Raw genomic sequence first — 14,161 nt, forward strand, 5'->3', positions numbered from 1 at the left:
CGGGGTCGCCCCGAGGGTCCGGGTCCGAGCGTCACCCGGAGGCGGCGGGAGGCGCCTGGCCACCACTGGGGAGGGGCCCGCGGGGACTTAGAACCGATTTAACTTTCAGTTTTAGATTCAGTCCCCGCGGGGCGGGAGGGTCGGGGCTGACCGTGGGGCGGGGTCAGGGTCTCACACCCTCCAGGTCATGCGAGGCTGCTACATGGGACCCGATGGGCGCCTCCTCCGTGGTTACTATCAATACGCCTACGACGGCGCCGACTACATCGCCCTGAACGAGGACCTGACATCCTGGACCGCAGCCGACATGGCGGCTCAGATCACGAAGCGCAACTGGGAGACGAAGAGCAAGTGGGAGGCGATTAATTTTGCGCACAAGTGGGAGATGAAGCACAAGTGGGAGTGGGCTAGTTTTGCGGAAGTGATGAGGTTCTACCTGGAGGACACCTGCATGGAGTGGCTCCGCAATCACCTGGAAAAAGGGAAGGAGACCCTGCAGCGCGCAGGTACCAGGGGCCATGGGACCGTCCCCTCTCCCCGGGGCTGGGCCTCCTACAAGGAGACAGGACAGGGGGTCAGTGTCAGACACCCCTCCTTGGGATCAGGTAGGGAGCCCCCTGGATGTCCAGGTCAGGTACCAGAGGGACCCCCTCCTCTCAGGGACAGTTAGGGGTGCAGGCTCTCCTGGGGTGCAGGGAGACCCCCTGAAATAACCCATCAGCGATTCCCATGGGCCCTGCAGTTGCTCTGGAACGAACGGGGACATTCTTTCTCAGACCTTGTGCGCTGCCCATACCCACTGTGTCTGGCCTGGCCCCAGCTTTTCTGAGTCACGTGGCCTCCACCCAGGTCAGGACCACAAATCCCTTTTCTCCCTCAGAAACCTGCCTCCTGCCCTGGGCTGTGTCTCTCTGATTCTAGAACTTTCTAAAGACTAGGAGGGCCTTCCAGGTGCCTCTGTGCAGGCTGGTGTGTGAGCTGTGTGCTCCCTCCCCCACCCCAGGTGTGCTGTTCACTCTCGGGATGGTCTCATGAGTGCTGCTGGAGTGTCCCATGGTGGATGCAAAGTTCCTGCATTTTCTTCCCTCCCCTCAGACCCTCCAAAGGCACACGTGACCCACCACCTCGTCTCTGCCAGTGAGGTCACCCTGAGGTGCTGGGCGCTGGGCTTCTACCCTGCGGACATCAGCCTGACTTGGAAGCGTGACGGGGAGGACCAGACCCAGGACATGGAGCTGGTGGAGACCAGGCCTGCGGGGGACGGGACCTTCCAGAAGTGGGCGGCTGTGGGGGTGCCCCCTGGAGAGGAGCAGAGATACACGTGCCATGTGCAGCACGAGGGGCTGTCCGAGCCCCTGACCCTGAGATGGGGTGAGGAGGGGCCATGGGCCCAGAGCCTCTTCTCAGGGCAGCAGGGGTCCTGGGGGACCTCAGTGGGGTAGGGGCTGAGGCCTGGGGTCAGGGCCCTCACCCTTCCTATCCTTTGTCCCTCAGAGCCACCTTCTCACACCTTCGTCATCAGCATCATGGGCATCACTGGGGGCCTGGTTCTGCTGGGAGCTGTGGCTGGAGCTGTGATGTGGGGGAGGAGGCGCTCAGGTAGGCAGGTGTGGGGTCTGAGTGTGCACTCTAGGCAGTGACAGCGCCCAGAGCTCTGATGTGTCTCTCGGCATCTAAAGGTGAGACCCTGCCGTGGGGAGGGGAGGGCAGAGGGGAGGACTGGGTGGTGGGGAGTCTGTGGGGCACTGTGAGCATGAAGTGGGCTTTGAGAATGTCACCAGTTACAGCCACTGACCTGAATCTGTTCATGATGATTGTCCTCCACGGCCTGAGGCAGCTGCCTTGTGGGGACTGAGTGATGGAAGATGTGTTCACGCTCCCACTTCCTGATTCAAGAACCTCTGATGGGGGCTGGCCTGCTCTGCTCCCCACACTTTCTGGTCCAGCAGGGGCGGGCTGGGCCCTCACTATCACTGTCTTAACTTCCTGGTGCTCTGAGCTGCAAGCTGTTTCTTCCGCATTGAAATGAGGTTGTGGATGTGACTTTGTTCATTTCTTGCCATGAAGGGTTGGTGGGTAAATTAAAGGAGAAGATTGTAAATTTTGAGGGGAAATAAATATAAACACCAAGAACTTTCCAGAGCTCATGTGTTTGCTCTGCTGAGCTGTCCCAGGTGTGGACAGGAGATGTTTTGAAGACCGGAGAAGATTGTAAATTTTGAGGGGAAATAAATATAAACACCAAGAACTTTCCCAAGCTCATGTGTTTGCTTTTCTGAGCTGTCCCAGGTTTTGACAGGAGATGTTTTGAAGACCGATTGTGGTCGGGGCCTGTGCCCAGGTGGTGCTCAGTGCATTGTGGGCTTTGACGTGGCCACTCCTCGGCTGGGTCACCTCTCTGCTCCTCTGACCTTGTTCCTCAGTAGAACCTTGTCCACCAGGACCTGTTGTCACTGGAACTGAGACATCACTGAGGCCTTGACACATGTCCTAATGCAGCGCATCTCCAGGACCATGGACAGCAAGGCCTTCCTGGGGTTGGTCAGCCTGGGCTCAGGCCTGGATGGGACCCCAGCACCCATCTTCTGGGTGTTTGTTGTTTCTTTGCTTTTGTAGATATTATGCCTGTTACTGTTTTCATGTGTGAGTTATGGTCTCACTGTCTGGGTGTCCCCCATCTGACAGCACAGGGTACATGTTCCCCGTCATTGTTCCACAGGCCCAGGGGTCCCTGCACACAGGACCCCGCTATGTGGAGGCTCCTCCTGCTCCTGCCTCCTTCTAGGGCCCTGTTTTCCCCTGTCAGCCCCTCTCTGCTGCTCCTGAGGGGTCTTAGAACTCCTGAGTTCTTGAAATCACAGTTGAGATGAGAAATATGTAGACATCACCAATAATGATCCTTATTCAGTAATCATTTCGTCAAAACCATTTATCATATACAATGCACAACAATCAATGTGCAATGAATGCTCTCCTGGGAGATGTTAAAGTCAATTCCTAATCTACGGAGGTTAATAAAGTTACATGAAATTTTTCAGGAAATACGTTTCCCTTTGAACAGTGCAGCTGTTGGAAGAAGTGTCTCTCTCTCTCTTTGTAAGGAATATTGAAGGTTTTATGTAAATTTTATCTCAGGGTGGATATAAGCAATCCCCGCCTTCCATTATCACATGTCTGATGTTGGACTTGGGTAACATCACTCCTGCGTGAGTGGATAGTTTATTTTCTAGAGGAAGATACACACATTGGAGAATGAAGAGTTGTTTTACCCATTTTCTGTATGTTTAGTCCATTCCTAGTTCTGTGAGATTCGGGTGTGTTACAGAGAAAATCAAGGTAGGAGCTTGGTTTTGAGCGAGTTGCTTCTTACACCTGCATGTTTTTACACGGCTGACCCTCTAATTTGGCTGATGGGATGGATAAACCCTGTTAGACAGTGTGGGAGGTGCCAGGTATAGAGGTGCCACTTGGGTTTCTAGTTCGTCACTGAAATGTAGATGGGGGGTTCTGCTCACACTCGGGGTGCAACATGAGCTTTGCCATCTTGGTGTACATCACCGCTGCCATGGTCACTGTCCCCCTGGCCCGAGCCGGTGTCTCCACAGTGCGTGTCCCGCAGAGTCACCCCCTGGCCTGCGGCACCTTCTCCCTGCAAGGCCTCCCTGTGAGTTCCCCTGAGACCAGAGGCCCCACAGCACCCTGATGCTGGTGGCCCCGTTACCCATGCCACGTTCTGCCCTCCATTTCTCTCTCTGTGTCCCCACCTCAGGGGACACTCACGTGGCTGACGCAGACCTGCCAGGTCCTGCTTCCTGCCTCCTCACTCTGTGTCCCTTGCTGCTGATTTTAAGGATCGTGGAGCACCTGGGACCCTGTGCTGCTGGGCATGACTATTGATGATCTAACCTGTGGCTGGCAGTTGCTGTGATATTTAGAGTGATGCTGCTCAGTGCTCCTCCGCGGGAGGCCAGTGTGGCCCAGGGAGCCCGCAGGAGCTTCTAGAAGGGCTGGAGGTACAACTGACAGGGAGCACTGGGAGGCTCAGGGGCACAGCACACTGCTCTGATGCGTTTCATCCATTCACAGTCATTCCTGTGCCACCTAAGGGTGGTGACCCTCTGAGAAATGGGTGCTTCAGGGCCTTGGAGGGTGTGCAAAATCAAGGGCCCTTTCACCCAGATGGCCTAGCCCAGTGGTCGGCAAACTGCGGCTCAAGAGCCCCATGGGGCTCTTTGGCCCCTTGAGTGTGGCTCTTACACAAAATACCTTGTGTGGGCGCTCATGTACAGTACAATTGAAAATTCTTGGCCAATGGCTGAGCTGCTCCTCCCTGTCCCCCCGACAGCACCCTCTCCTGGTGCCTCGTGGGTTTGCACTGCGGAGTCAGTTTGACCCTCCATGTGGGTCCCAGGGGGTGAGTGCCTGAGACTCAGTAAGCGCTCCCCTCCCACAGTTACCATGGTGACAGGGGTTAGAGAGCTTACACACATCCTATTCTGTCGGTTTATAACCACAATAGGAGAAACAGCCTTCAATGTGTATATATTCAGGACACGTGTGACTATCTTCTTTAAATAAATGCCTAAAAAAGACATTTCTATGTCATAATGTAAGCACATTTATTATTTCTTTAAATATATTTTTATTGATTTCAGACAAGGGAGGGGGAGAGATAGAAACATCAGTGATGAGAATCATTGAACAGCTGCTGGGGATGGCGGTGGCCCCCTGGGCATGTGCCCTGACCTCACATCATACTTTGACCTCCTGGATCATAGGTCGATGCTCAACCAACTGAGCGCACCAGCCCCGGGGAATGTGAGCATATTCAATGGCTGAGACTTTAGGTAAAAGCTCCCCTAGAAATTGTGTCCCTTCAACTCCTTCTGTCTTTACCACAGTGTGTTTCCCCTCCTTCTGGCAGATATTCCCATCATTTCCTTTCTTCTTTCCCAAACCGATGGATTTTAATTTTATTCCTATTTTTCTTAGTCCACGTTCTCATTATTGTTTCCATGTGTTTATTACAGATATAGTTGTTTCTCATTCACATTTCTTCTTTTCCACATTGTTTCCTCATGTGCGTTACTTGTGGATTGGGTGGTGGATGCTTTTAGATATTGGACTTCAGAGAGAAGGAGAAGCAGCCCCCACAGGAACTGGTCTGACACACGAGGCCTCAGTGCTGTCGGGAGCTGGCCCGGAGCTCACAGCTGGGCCGGGTTCCTCTTCTGTTGGACACAAGTCACCTCTCAGAGCATCACCCTCAGACACGGCCGTCCTGAGGCCCTGACAAGGGAGACAGAGCAACACCCACTCCCTGCGTCTCAACACAGACACACACAGGGCCCCACGCAGCTCCCAGAGGACCACACAGCTACTGACAGCGAGGCTGCTTCTCCCCAGCGGCCCCTCCACCCTCGCTGCAGGTGGCCTGGTCTCTAGATGGTCACTGAGCTGCCCACCCATAGAGCTGCCCCTCCTGATACCACCATCTAGATGAAGTCAGTGTGACTTCTCTTACAGACCATGTCAGGTTTCTGTCAGGGATGTGAGCGCACACTCAGCTGGGGTGTAGAAACCATAGTAGGTGTCTGGGGGACTGGTGTCTTCAGGCACAAAATGTTCCCTGTCTCAAAGGGGACACGCCTATCCCTCCACCTCCCTCCCAGACTGAAGGCACTAAATTTTCAGGGGTGAGCTCTTTTCTAGAACATCCCTGGAGCAATGTTTTAAGCTCAGTTTGGGAGGTGCAGGGAGTCCACCTGAGGGAGAGTGATTCTGCGAAGAAAAGAGGAGAGAAGGGCCAGGGCCATAGGGAGACCTCCTCTGGTTTATCCAGAACAACCGTTCTCTAAGTGTGGTCTGTGGAACCCCTGAAGTACCTAAGAGCCTTTCCCAGGATGTGGGGGTGGGGGGTCAACACTATTTTCAGGAGATGATGGACATCCTCGCCTTTTCACTCCGCTGACATGGGCACTGAGTCCAAGCTCAGCACAAATGGGCTGACACCCGACCTCCATAGTCCTTCCTCTTCCCCAGCACTGACCTGCAGAGAGAAGACAGACAGAGAACAAAACCAGTTTCACTTTAAAATGACAGGGTTGAGTCCAGATGTCATGGCTCAGTCTTTGAGGGTCAACCTATGAACCATAAGGTCAGGGCATATGCCTGGGTTGCAGGCTGGATTCCCCAGTAGGAGTCGTGCAGGAAGCAGCTGATTAATGATTCTCTCATCATTTATGTTTTTTTCTCTCTCTCTCTCCCTCTCTGAAATCAATAAAAAAAAATAAGGAAAAACACAACATGGTTGAAGGGTTTTAAATTATTATCTTTTCTAAAACCTCATCCTTCAATCGATATTTTAAAAATGGATTCTGGTAAAGATTGTGGTGAGGGTAAATGCAATACTCACATCGCACCACAATCACATAAAAATTACAGCTACACTTCAGAAAAACCAGCATTCAGAGCTGCCTGGAATCAAGCCGAACACAATCCTACAACAGAAACAGACTCAGAGACACAGAGAGCAGGCTGCTGGCTGCCAGAGGGCAGGGGGGAGGGACCGGGTAAAGCAGGTGAAGGAGGAGGAAATACAACATGGTCCTTACAGTGTGGTCGTGGGGAGGAAAATTACAGCACAGGGAACACAGTCAATGATATTGTAACAACTACATATGATGTCACATGGTACTAGATGTATGGGGCAATCACTGTATAAGTTATATGAATGTCTAATCACAGAGTTGTACACCTGAAACTAATACAATATTGTACATCAACTGTAATTTAAAAATAAAAGGTATTTTAAAAAAAGAAGATATAGGAGTGGCCAGTGTGGTTCATTCAGTGGTTGAGCATCAATTCATGCACCAAAAGGTCACCAGTTTGATTCCAGGTCAGGGCATATGCCAGGGTTGCAGGCTTGAACCCCAGCAGGGTTTGTGCTGGAAGCAGCTGATCAGTGTTGATGTTTCTATCTCACTGATGTTTCTATCTCTGCCTCTCCATCTTCTCTCTCTAAAAAATCAATTGGAACAATTGAAATATATAATTTGTTATACCAATGGATTAATTTATTAACTGTCCTTAATAAAAATGGAGAGCAAAAAAGTAAAATATGTCATATGATGACCCAGGAAGTTCACAGAAAACACTTCTGTTACCTTCCAGAGTATTGTTACTGGGGAAACCCCTGTTTGGCTCAGGCTGCCTGTCACTGTGTCCAATCACAAAGGCAGGGTTGGATCATATATGCCTTTGGATCATTATAAGGCGTTCATTGAGAAGGCCAGTCAACCAAGAAGACAGGGCGCTTACAAGCATCAAGTCCTGCCTTCCAGCAGGTGCAGGGGACAGGATTATTAGGGGGAAGGGGCTAAGGTGAAGCTGGGAATGGAATTAGGTGATGAGATGATGTTGCTAAAGGATGTTAATGGGATGATGTTTTGAGTCCTGGTGGGTCGGTCTGACCATGCTTATTGGTTCTGCTTGCTGGATTCACAGCTGAGTCACCACCTCTCTTGCTTCGCACAGGCCTTGGAAAGGAAACTTAAGAAAAACTTAACACACATAAGTATATGTGTTCTAAGATTTAAAATAATATGATTATTTTTCAGATTAATTCAGGTGCTCTATCTATCAGATTTTAAGTCCCCCACTCTTTCCCCCTTTGATTAAGTAGATTAGTTGATACTAGTATCTACCAACTTTATACTATACTAAATTTTATTTTTTTAATTAAAAGACTGGAAAAGAATCAAACAAATTCTGTATTAGTTTACTTTAGATTCATTTATCTAATTAAATTTATTATTCAATATACCTATAATTTCTTTTTAAGATTTCTTTACACAAACCCTTCTATGACTTTCACAAACCTTATAACTTTAACTCACTTTCTTCATTTGTATCTCTATACCTATGCCTTCTATTTCCAACACTATAGAACTTCTTTTCCATTCCCTTCTTAAATATTCCTACTCCAATATCCTTTCTTCCTGTCATATCTCTTTCTTTATATCTCTTCCTCAACTCTAATTCTTTTTTAACTTGCACAGACCCTCTGTAACTTCTGCAACTTACACAAACCCTCTGTAACTTGCCTAGTCCCCTTCAGTTTGTCAATCTCCTTTCTTTTTCTTTCAAAATGCATCTTTATGCCTTCTATTACCAAAACTGTAAATGTAAATTTTTTCCAATTAGTTAATGGAATAATTCTATATATTATCAATAGGTGTCCCAACTCCAACTCAGCAAAATGTAAAGGTCGGTTCTATACAGATTCCTTCATTGCCAGCTTCAGAGCAGTTGGCCTATCCATTTCTCCTCCATTTGGCCCATCATCCTTGCTCTGCTTATGTCTCTCTAACTGCCTACCATATTCCCCCTCAAGGTTCTTGGCTCTGAATTCTTTCAGGGAAAGGGGGCCTCGGGTCTCTTCTGAAACTACTTCCTGCTGAGGAGGGTCGAAGGTTTCTCTCAGAGCCAAGAGATCCTTTCTCTCTATCAAAGGGATGATGAAGCTTGGGCACAGAAGGAGGTGCCTAGAGGTGGTATTCCCTAGGTCCGAGTAGGGTTAGTAACCTGGTGGAAACAAACTGTGTTATAAAATTTAGTATTATTAGGCAAATGTTGGAACAGCAAGAATTATGACAAATAGTCTGGTGGAAGGGAAAAACATTTTAATTCTTATACTTTCCTGTTGAAATCACCCACATTTTTATTAAAGAGATATTAAGACCAATTTATTTATTGTATTAAGTGTAGTTTCAATTTGGCCTAATCGTTTGCATGAACACAACAAGAATAACAATTGATTACATAGGCTATTTTTAAAAAAATATGCTTTCCTGGAATCTCATGAGAAAGTTTACTCCCAGGGCAAAGAAGCAAAGCTACACAGTTGCCATAAGGCTTTGCCTGCAATACCTACAGAATCAGGGTGCATTCCTCAAGTTGAGGTCCCCTGAGTGTCTTGTGGTTCCTTTCATGCCATCTCTCAGGAAAGCAACCTTCATTCCTTACCTGGAAAGACCATTATGAACCACGTGACTAAGCAAGGTATCAGGCTATTTATCCAAGGGGCTTATAGACTTCAAAGTCAATCTTTATTCCTTAGAGCTTTCTGGTGACATCCAGAGTCCTGGCATATCTCTCTCAGCCATGACATTCCAGTAAAGTTTTGGTTAATAAAACCACAATTGGAAATTGGCTTATGTCCTGTTATGAAGAAATCAGATTCTTACTGGACTTATGCAAACAAACACATTGCCACGAGAACAATAATACTCATTCTGGAGAGATCAGGTACGGAGAAAAATATAAACGCCCCAATATTGCTTATGAAAGTAAAATTTACAAAAATGCTTTAAGAAAAGAAACAAGTTCCCTTATGTCTGGAAAACAAGAAGGTTAAAAATCAGTGATATTTTTTAATGACAAAAACTACAATTATTTTTAGTTCATTCAGTCCTATAATTAAATCCTTTTTCTCCTGATTTTTCTTGCCAGTGATTATAAAAGAAGTCAAAGTCCTTTCTGTGGGTCTGTCAGAAGATGTCCTACAGTGCCCAGGACTTACAGTCAGAATGCGGCCCATGGTCTGCCAGGTGGGGTTGCCTGTGCTTTTCCCATGCATTTCTGCCAGAAGCCACCACATACCAGCACTGTCATTGGTGTGCACCAAGGAACGCGGGAGGCTAATGCTATGCACCGATTGTTCGTGTTGAGGTCAAGGTGGCTTGAAGCAATTTCCTGACCTGATAGCCTCCAAGTAAATGTTTACTGAACCTTACTGATCTTTACTGACCTTAGAGACGGTCTGTCTGCTATATGACTGCTGTGCTTTACTGAGGGCAAGATGTGTATCTAAAACTGAATAAAAAGTGGACTAGGCCCGATCTTGGTGTGCCTCTTCAAAACAGAGACTCCACCTGGCCCCACCCCTTAATAATTCACATTTTTGTCTAGCATTTTCATGTGTGTGTCGGCCTCTCCTGCAGATCCTGAACCTCTGTGCAGGTCGAGGCACATTTCGAGTTGTTCAACACCCACGCACAGAACAGAAACAGAAGGTACCTTAAATATCCCGCTCCTGGCTCACAGTGCTCCCGACTTAGAGAACAGGCACGCACAGAACACTGATTCAACCGACAGCCAAGGTGACTAGGAGAGTCTGTAAGCACTTAAGGAAAGTCCCAAGTTAAATAACTTGGCAGCTGCTAGGGAGTTTCCACAGGTGCCTGTAAGAAGTTTTCCACAGGGGGAAAAAAGTTACCCAAGTCCAGGCAACCACCCCCAGTCCTTTGGCTCTCCCTGAAGGGTCTTACCTTAGGGCTCAGAGGAGGGTGTCCCGCCTAGAGTCGCCAAAATATGTTACCAGAAACCCCTGAGTGGGCTCGGGCTGCCTGTTGCTATGTCCAATAATGAAGGCAGGGTTGAATCATATTAGGCATTTATTGAGAAGGCCTGCCAACCAAAAAGGCGGGGGGCTTACAAGCATCAAATCCTGTCTTTAGTCAAGGTGCAGGGGGCAGGACTATAAAGGGAAGGGGCTGGGGTGAGGCTGGGAACGGAATGCAGCTATGTTCAGGCCTGGGGGAAAGCAGAGGTCAGCTATTGTCAGGCAATGAGATGTTTTGAGTCCTGGTGGGTGGGTCTGACCATGCTTTTCAGTTCTGCTTGCTGCATTCACAGCTGAGTCACCTCCTCAGTCACTTCCCACAGGCCTTGGAAATGAATGTGAGCTTCTACTTCAGGAAATATCACCTGGCAGGTGACAACTGACAGTCCTGTTGTCTTGATAAAATGTCAGCCCCCAAGAGAAAACCAGAATGTTGGAACAGGTGTGTCCCACCACGTAAGCTAGACCGCTCCCCAGTGCTGACACGCTTTTCTAGGGGGCTCTGTGGGAACAGCAACACCTGTGAGTTTTGATGATGTGATTCAATGCATCAGCACGGGAAGGTCTCTAGGACTTAGAGACACAAGGCACCACTTTACATAACCTGCATGAGGACAAGAGCCACCTAGCAGGACAGCCCTGGGGACTGTGACAGAACAGAACAGAAAATATGCAGTAATGTTTCAGGTTCAACTTTGCAAAGCCCTTTCAGAAACTCCCACTTGTGTGGTTGTAGTGACTGTCACAGGTGACCATCCACCCTTATCTGAAAAGGTGAGTAACAACACTGCTCCTGCTCGTTTTTGTGAGGCTGTCTATCTCTTAATCTGCTGCAGCCACAATAACAGATAAAACGCAGAAGCAAATATGAAAACCCAGCGTCTCCCAGGGAGATGAGCAAAGGTGTAACATGGGAGCAGGTCCCATCTGATAGATCCTCCCTTCCCCCAACTGGTGGGTGGAGTATGACATAACCTGCAGCCCGGAAATACCTGAGTGACTAACAATTTACCTTATATGGACTATACATTGGACCACCAATCCACACCTGCCTGCAGCCCGGAAATACCTGAGTGACTAACAATTTACCTTATATGGACTATACATTGGACCACCAATCCACACCTGCCTGCAGCCCGGAAATACCTGAGTGACTAACAATTTACCTTATATGGACTATACATTGGACCACCAATCCACACCTGCCTGCAGCCCGGAAATACCTGAGTGACTAACAATTTACCTTATATGGACTATACATTGGACCACCAATCCACACCTGCCTGCAGCCCGGAAATACCTGAGTGACTAACAATTTACCTTATATGGACTATACATTGGACCACCAATCCACACCTGCCAAATACCCTAACCCCTGTCCTATATGGACAATGCAGTAAGCCACCAATCAGTGTGCTCCGAGTACACTAAGCCCCCACCCCTTCCCATTCCACCCCTCAAAAGGCGTGCCCACCCCTGCACGTGCTGCTGTTCTCCCCTTGAAAGGCAGCCCAGCAGGTCCTTCTCCTCTAATAAAGCCTGTAGTCCTGCTTTTCGGCCTCTGTCTGATTTTTCATTTTTTTTGGTGCCACCTGAGAGAGGTGAACGGGAGTTGGACGATCCTTGAACCTAGGCCCGAGCTTCTGACTCCTACTCTGGCTCTGCTCGGTGGTACGGTTCTGAGTTGATTTGCCTCCTCCGGACACCTCTCAAACCCTGCCACACCAGGACACGTGGGGGATCTCATCGCTTCCCTTCCACCAGTAGGCTGCAGGGACTTTCCCAACACACACTCTCTCTCTTTTTTTCTCTCACTCCCTGTGACCTGGAGGGGATTAGGGTCTACAGAGTTTCCCATCTACTCAGCTACATGTTTCATACATTCTATGACAGCCCAGGTACCTGGCCGGGAATTCTCTTATACTCCACAGGAAAGGTCTCAGGGTGACAACCTTGGAACCTTTTCTCGTCTCTCTCACTACAGGTTGGCTGAGGGAAAAGGAGGCCGCTCCTTGTTCCTTCCCCAATTTCTGCTCACCCTTCCCTCCGGTCATGGGGACCTCTTGGTCCAAACCCCCTCGGGTGTGTTTCTCTCAACCCTTGGTCTTTCTGGCTACATCAAACCAAAGAAGCTCTACCTGGCCACAATGTAAATGGCCCGAAAATGGCACTTTCGATTCTAATATCCTCCGAGACCTAGATAATTTTTGCCACCGGACAGGGAAAGCTTTCAAAATCCCTACTAACAGGTTTTATTTCCCCTCTGCTCCCACCCCTCGCTTTACTTTTCATGTTCCACCCATCAAATCTCCTCGCAAAGTCCTCTTTGCCCTCAAACTGATTCTCAGCTCCTTTCTCTGTCTTCTGACTCTTTCGACCAGCCGATCATTCATCGCCACCTCACCAGCCCCAGCCACCCCTTAAAACCCTGTCGTAGAATCCACATCCCATGCTCTACCCTCTGAGACCTCTAACCGCCTGCCTTCCCCTGTGCACTCTCCGCGGAATCTCTACCCCCCGACCCCCTCGTGACCACCAACAACAAAATTCATAGCTGGCTGGCCAGTTTCCTTTGCGCAAGGTTGTGGCGGGGAAGGGTATTATCCACGTAGCCATTCCCTTTTCACTCTCTGATCTTTCTCAAATCGAAAAACGCCTTGGCTCTTTCTCTTCAGATCCTCCTAACCAGCAGCCGCCCTCTCCCCAGTCCCTACCCAAATCCTGAGATGTCCAGCCTCACACAGATTGAGAGGCATCTCAGGTTTCTTTTTCCACTGACCTCACCACCTTTACTCCCCTGACATGCGAAGCAAACTTCCACAAACCCCTCAAGAAGACCTTGTTAACCTGACCTTTAAGGTCTTTAATAATAGAGACGAGGAAACCCATCTCCAAAATCAAAGACCCGATCAGGGCCCCACAGACTTACACCACCAGGACAGAGCCTTGGGTAACAACTGTGGCGACAGGTAAGCCGATCTCCTTTTTAATTGACACTGCGGCCACTTATTCTGCCCTCTCCGAATTCGCTGGGACCCTTGTCCACTCCTCAGTCTCTATTATGGGGGTTGACGGATTAGTTTCACAGCCATTAGCCACCTCACCTCTACACTGCATCTTACTACTGCACAGGTTTACTCAACAGTCCGGCTATTATCAGAAACTGAGATCATTACCTCTAGGAAAAATGCGGCAACTTTAAAATCCAAGTGGCTAGAAGCCTGGGTACAGGCTGTGGGGCCTATTCCCTCCTCCCCCTGCATTTTCTCCAGCCTCGTATACCTATACATAATTTTCCAAGTCTTTATTCACTTAAAGACTTTGGAGCATTGCTGGGCTAAACAATATTGAAATATTGATGTATACTTTCTTGAAAGTAAGAGAAATACTTAATGGAAAGTCTGAGGCATGGTTATGCATTTTTGAAGGACATAGAAAGAAGGTTTGAAGGCTAATTTGAAAGTGTGAAATTTCTGAAGGATGTGTACATGATGAGAAGGAAAAGAGAAATGTAGAAGGAAAGAAAGAAAGAAAGAAAGAAAGAAAGAAAGAAAGAAAGAAAGAACTTCTAAATTAACTATTTACAAGAATTGTAAAAGGGCCATTTTATTCTGAGCAAGAAGTGAGGTTTCAGTCTCCAAGCCTGGCAGGACAAGGTTGCTGGACACTTCTTAAGCTAAACCAGAATATTCAGAAAAACAGCAAGGATTAAGGTTCAGTAAAAATAAGAAGTTAAGCCAGCACAGTGTCTTA

At 48.4% G+C, this 14,161-nt stretch overlaps 1 protein-coding gene across 1 annotated transcript; it reads left to right on the plus strand.

Moving 5' to 3' along the window:
* The first annotated feature begins 6 nt into the window (after positions 1-6).
* On the plus strand, positions 7-3,678 carry LOC102256169 (patr class I histocompatibility antigen, B-2 alpha chain-like). Its single transcript, XM_014530967.1, has 3 exons — positions 7-506; positions 1,096-1,371; positions 3,620-3,678. The coding sequence occupies exons 1-3, from the start codon at positions 188-190 to the stop codon at positions 3,676-3,678; spliced, it is 654 nt and encodes a 217-aa protein (XP_014386453.1). The 5' UTR covers positions 7-187.
* The last annotated feature ends 10,483 nt before the right edge of the window (positions 3,679-14,161 follow it).

The sequence above is a fragment of the Myotis brandtii genome, unplaced genomic scaffold (genome assembly GCF_000412655.1).
Source record: "Myotis brandtii unplaced genomic scaffold, ASM41265v1 scaffold785, whole genome shotgun sequence".
NCBI lineage: Eukaryota > Metazoa > Chordata > Mammalia > Chiroptera > Vespertilionidae > Myotis > Myotis brandtii.

What these genes read in the sequence shown, in the direction of transcription:
- LOC102256169 (XM_014530967.1), top strand. Translation starts at nt 188, where the DNA reads ATGCGAGGCTGCTACATGGGACCCGATGGGCGCCTCCTCCGTGGTTAC. An exon ending in GGAGACCCTGCAGCGCGCAG is followed by an intron (nt 507 to 1,095) that starts GTACCAGGGGCC and finishes CCCTCCCCTCAG; the next exon opens with ACCCTCCAAAGGCACACGTG. An exon ending in GCCCCTGACCCTGAGATGGG is followed by an intron (nt 1,372 to 3,619) that starts GTGAGGAGGGGC and finishes CGTGTCCCGCAG; the next exon opens with AGTCACCCCCTGGCCTGCGG.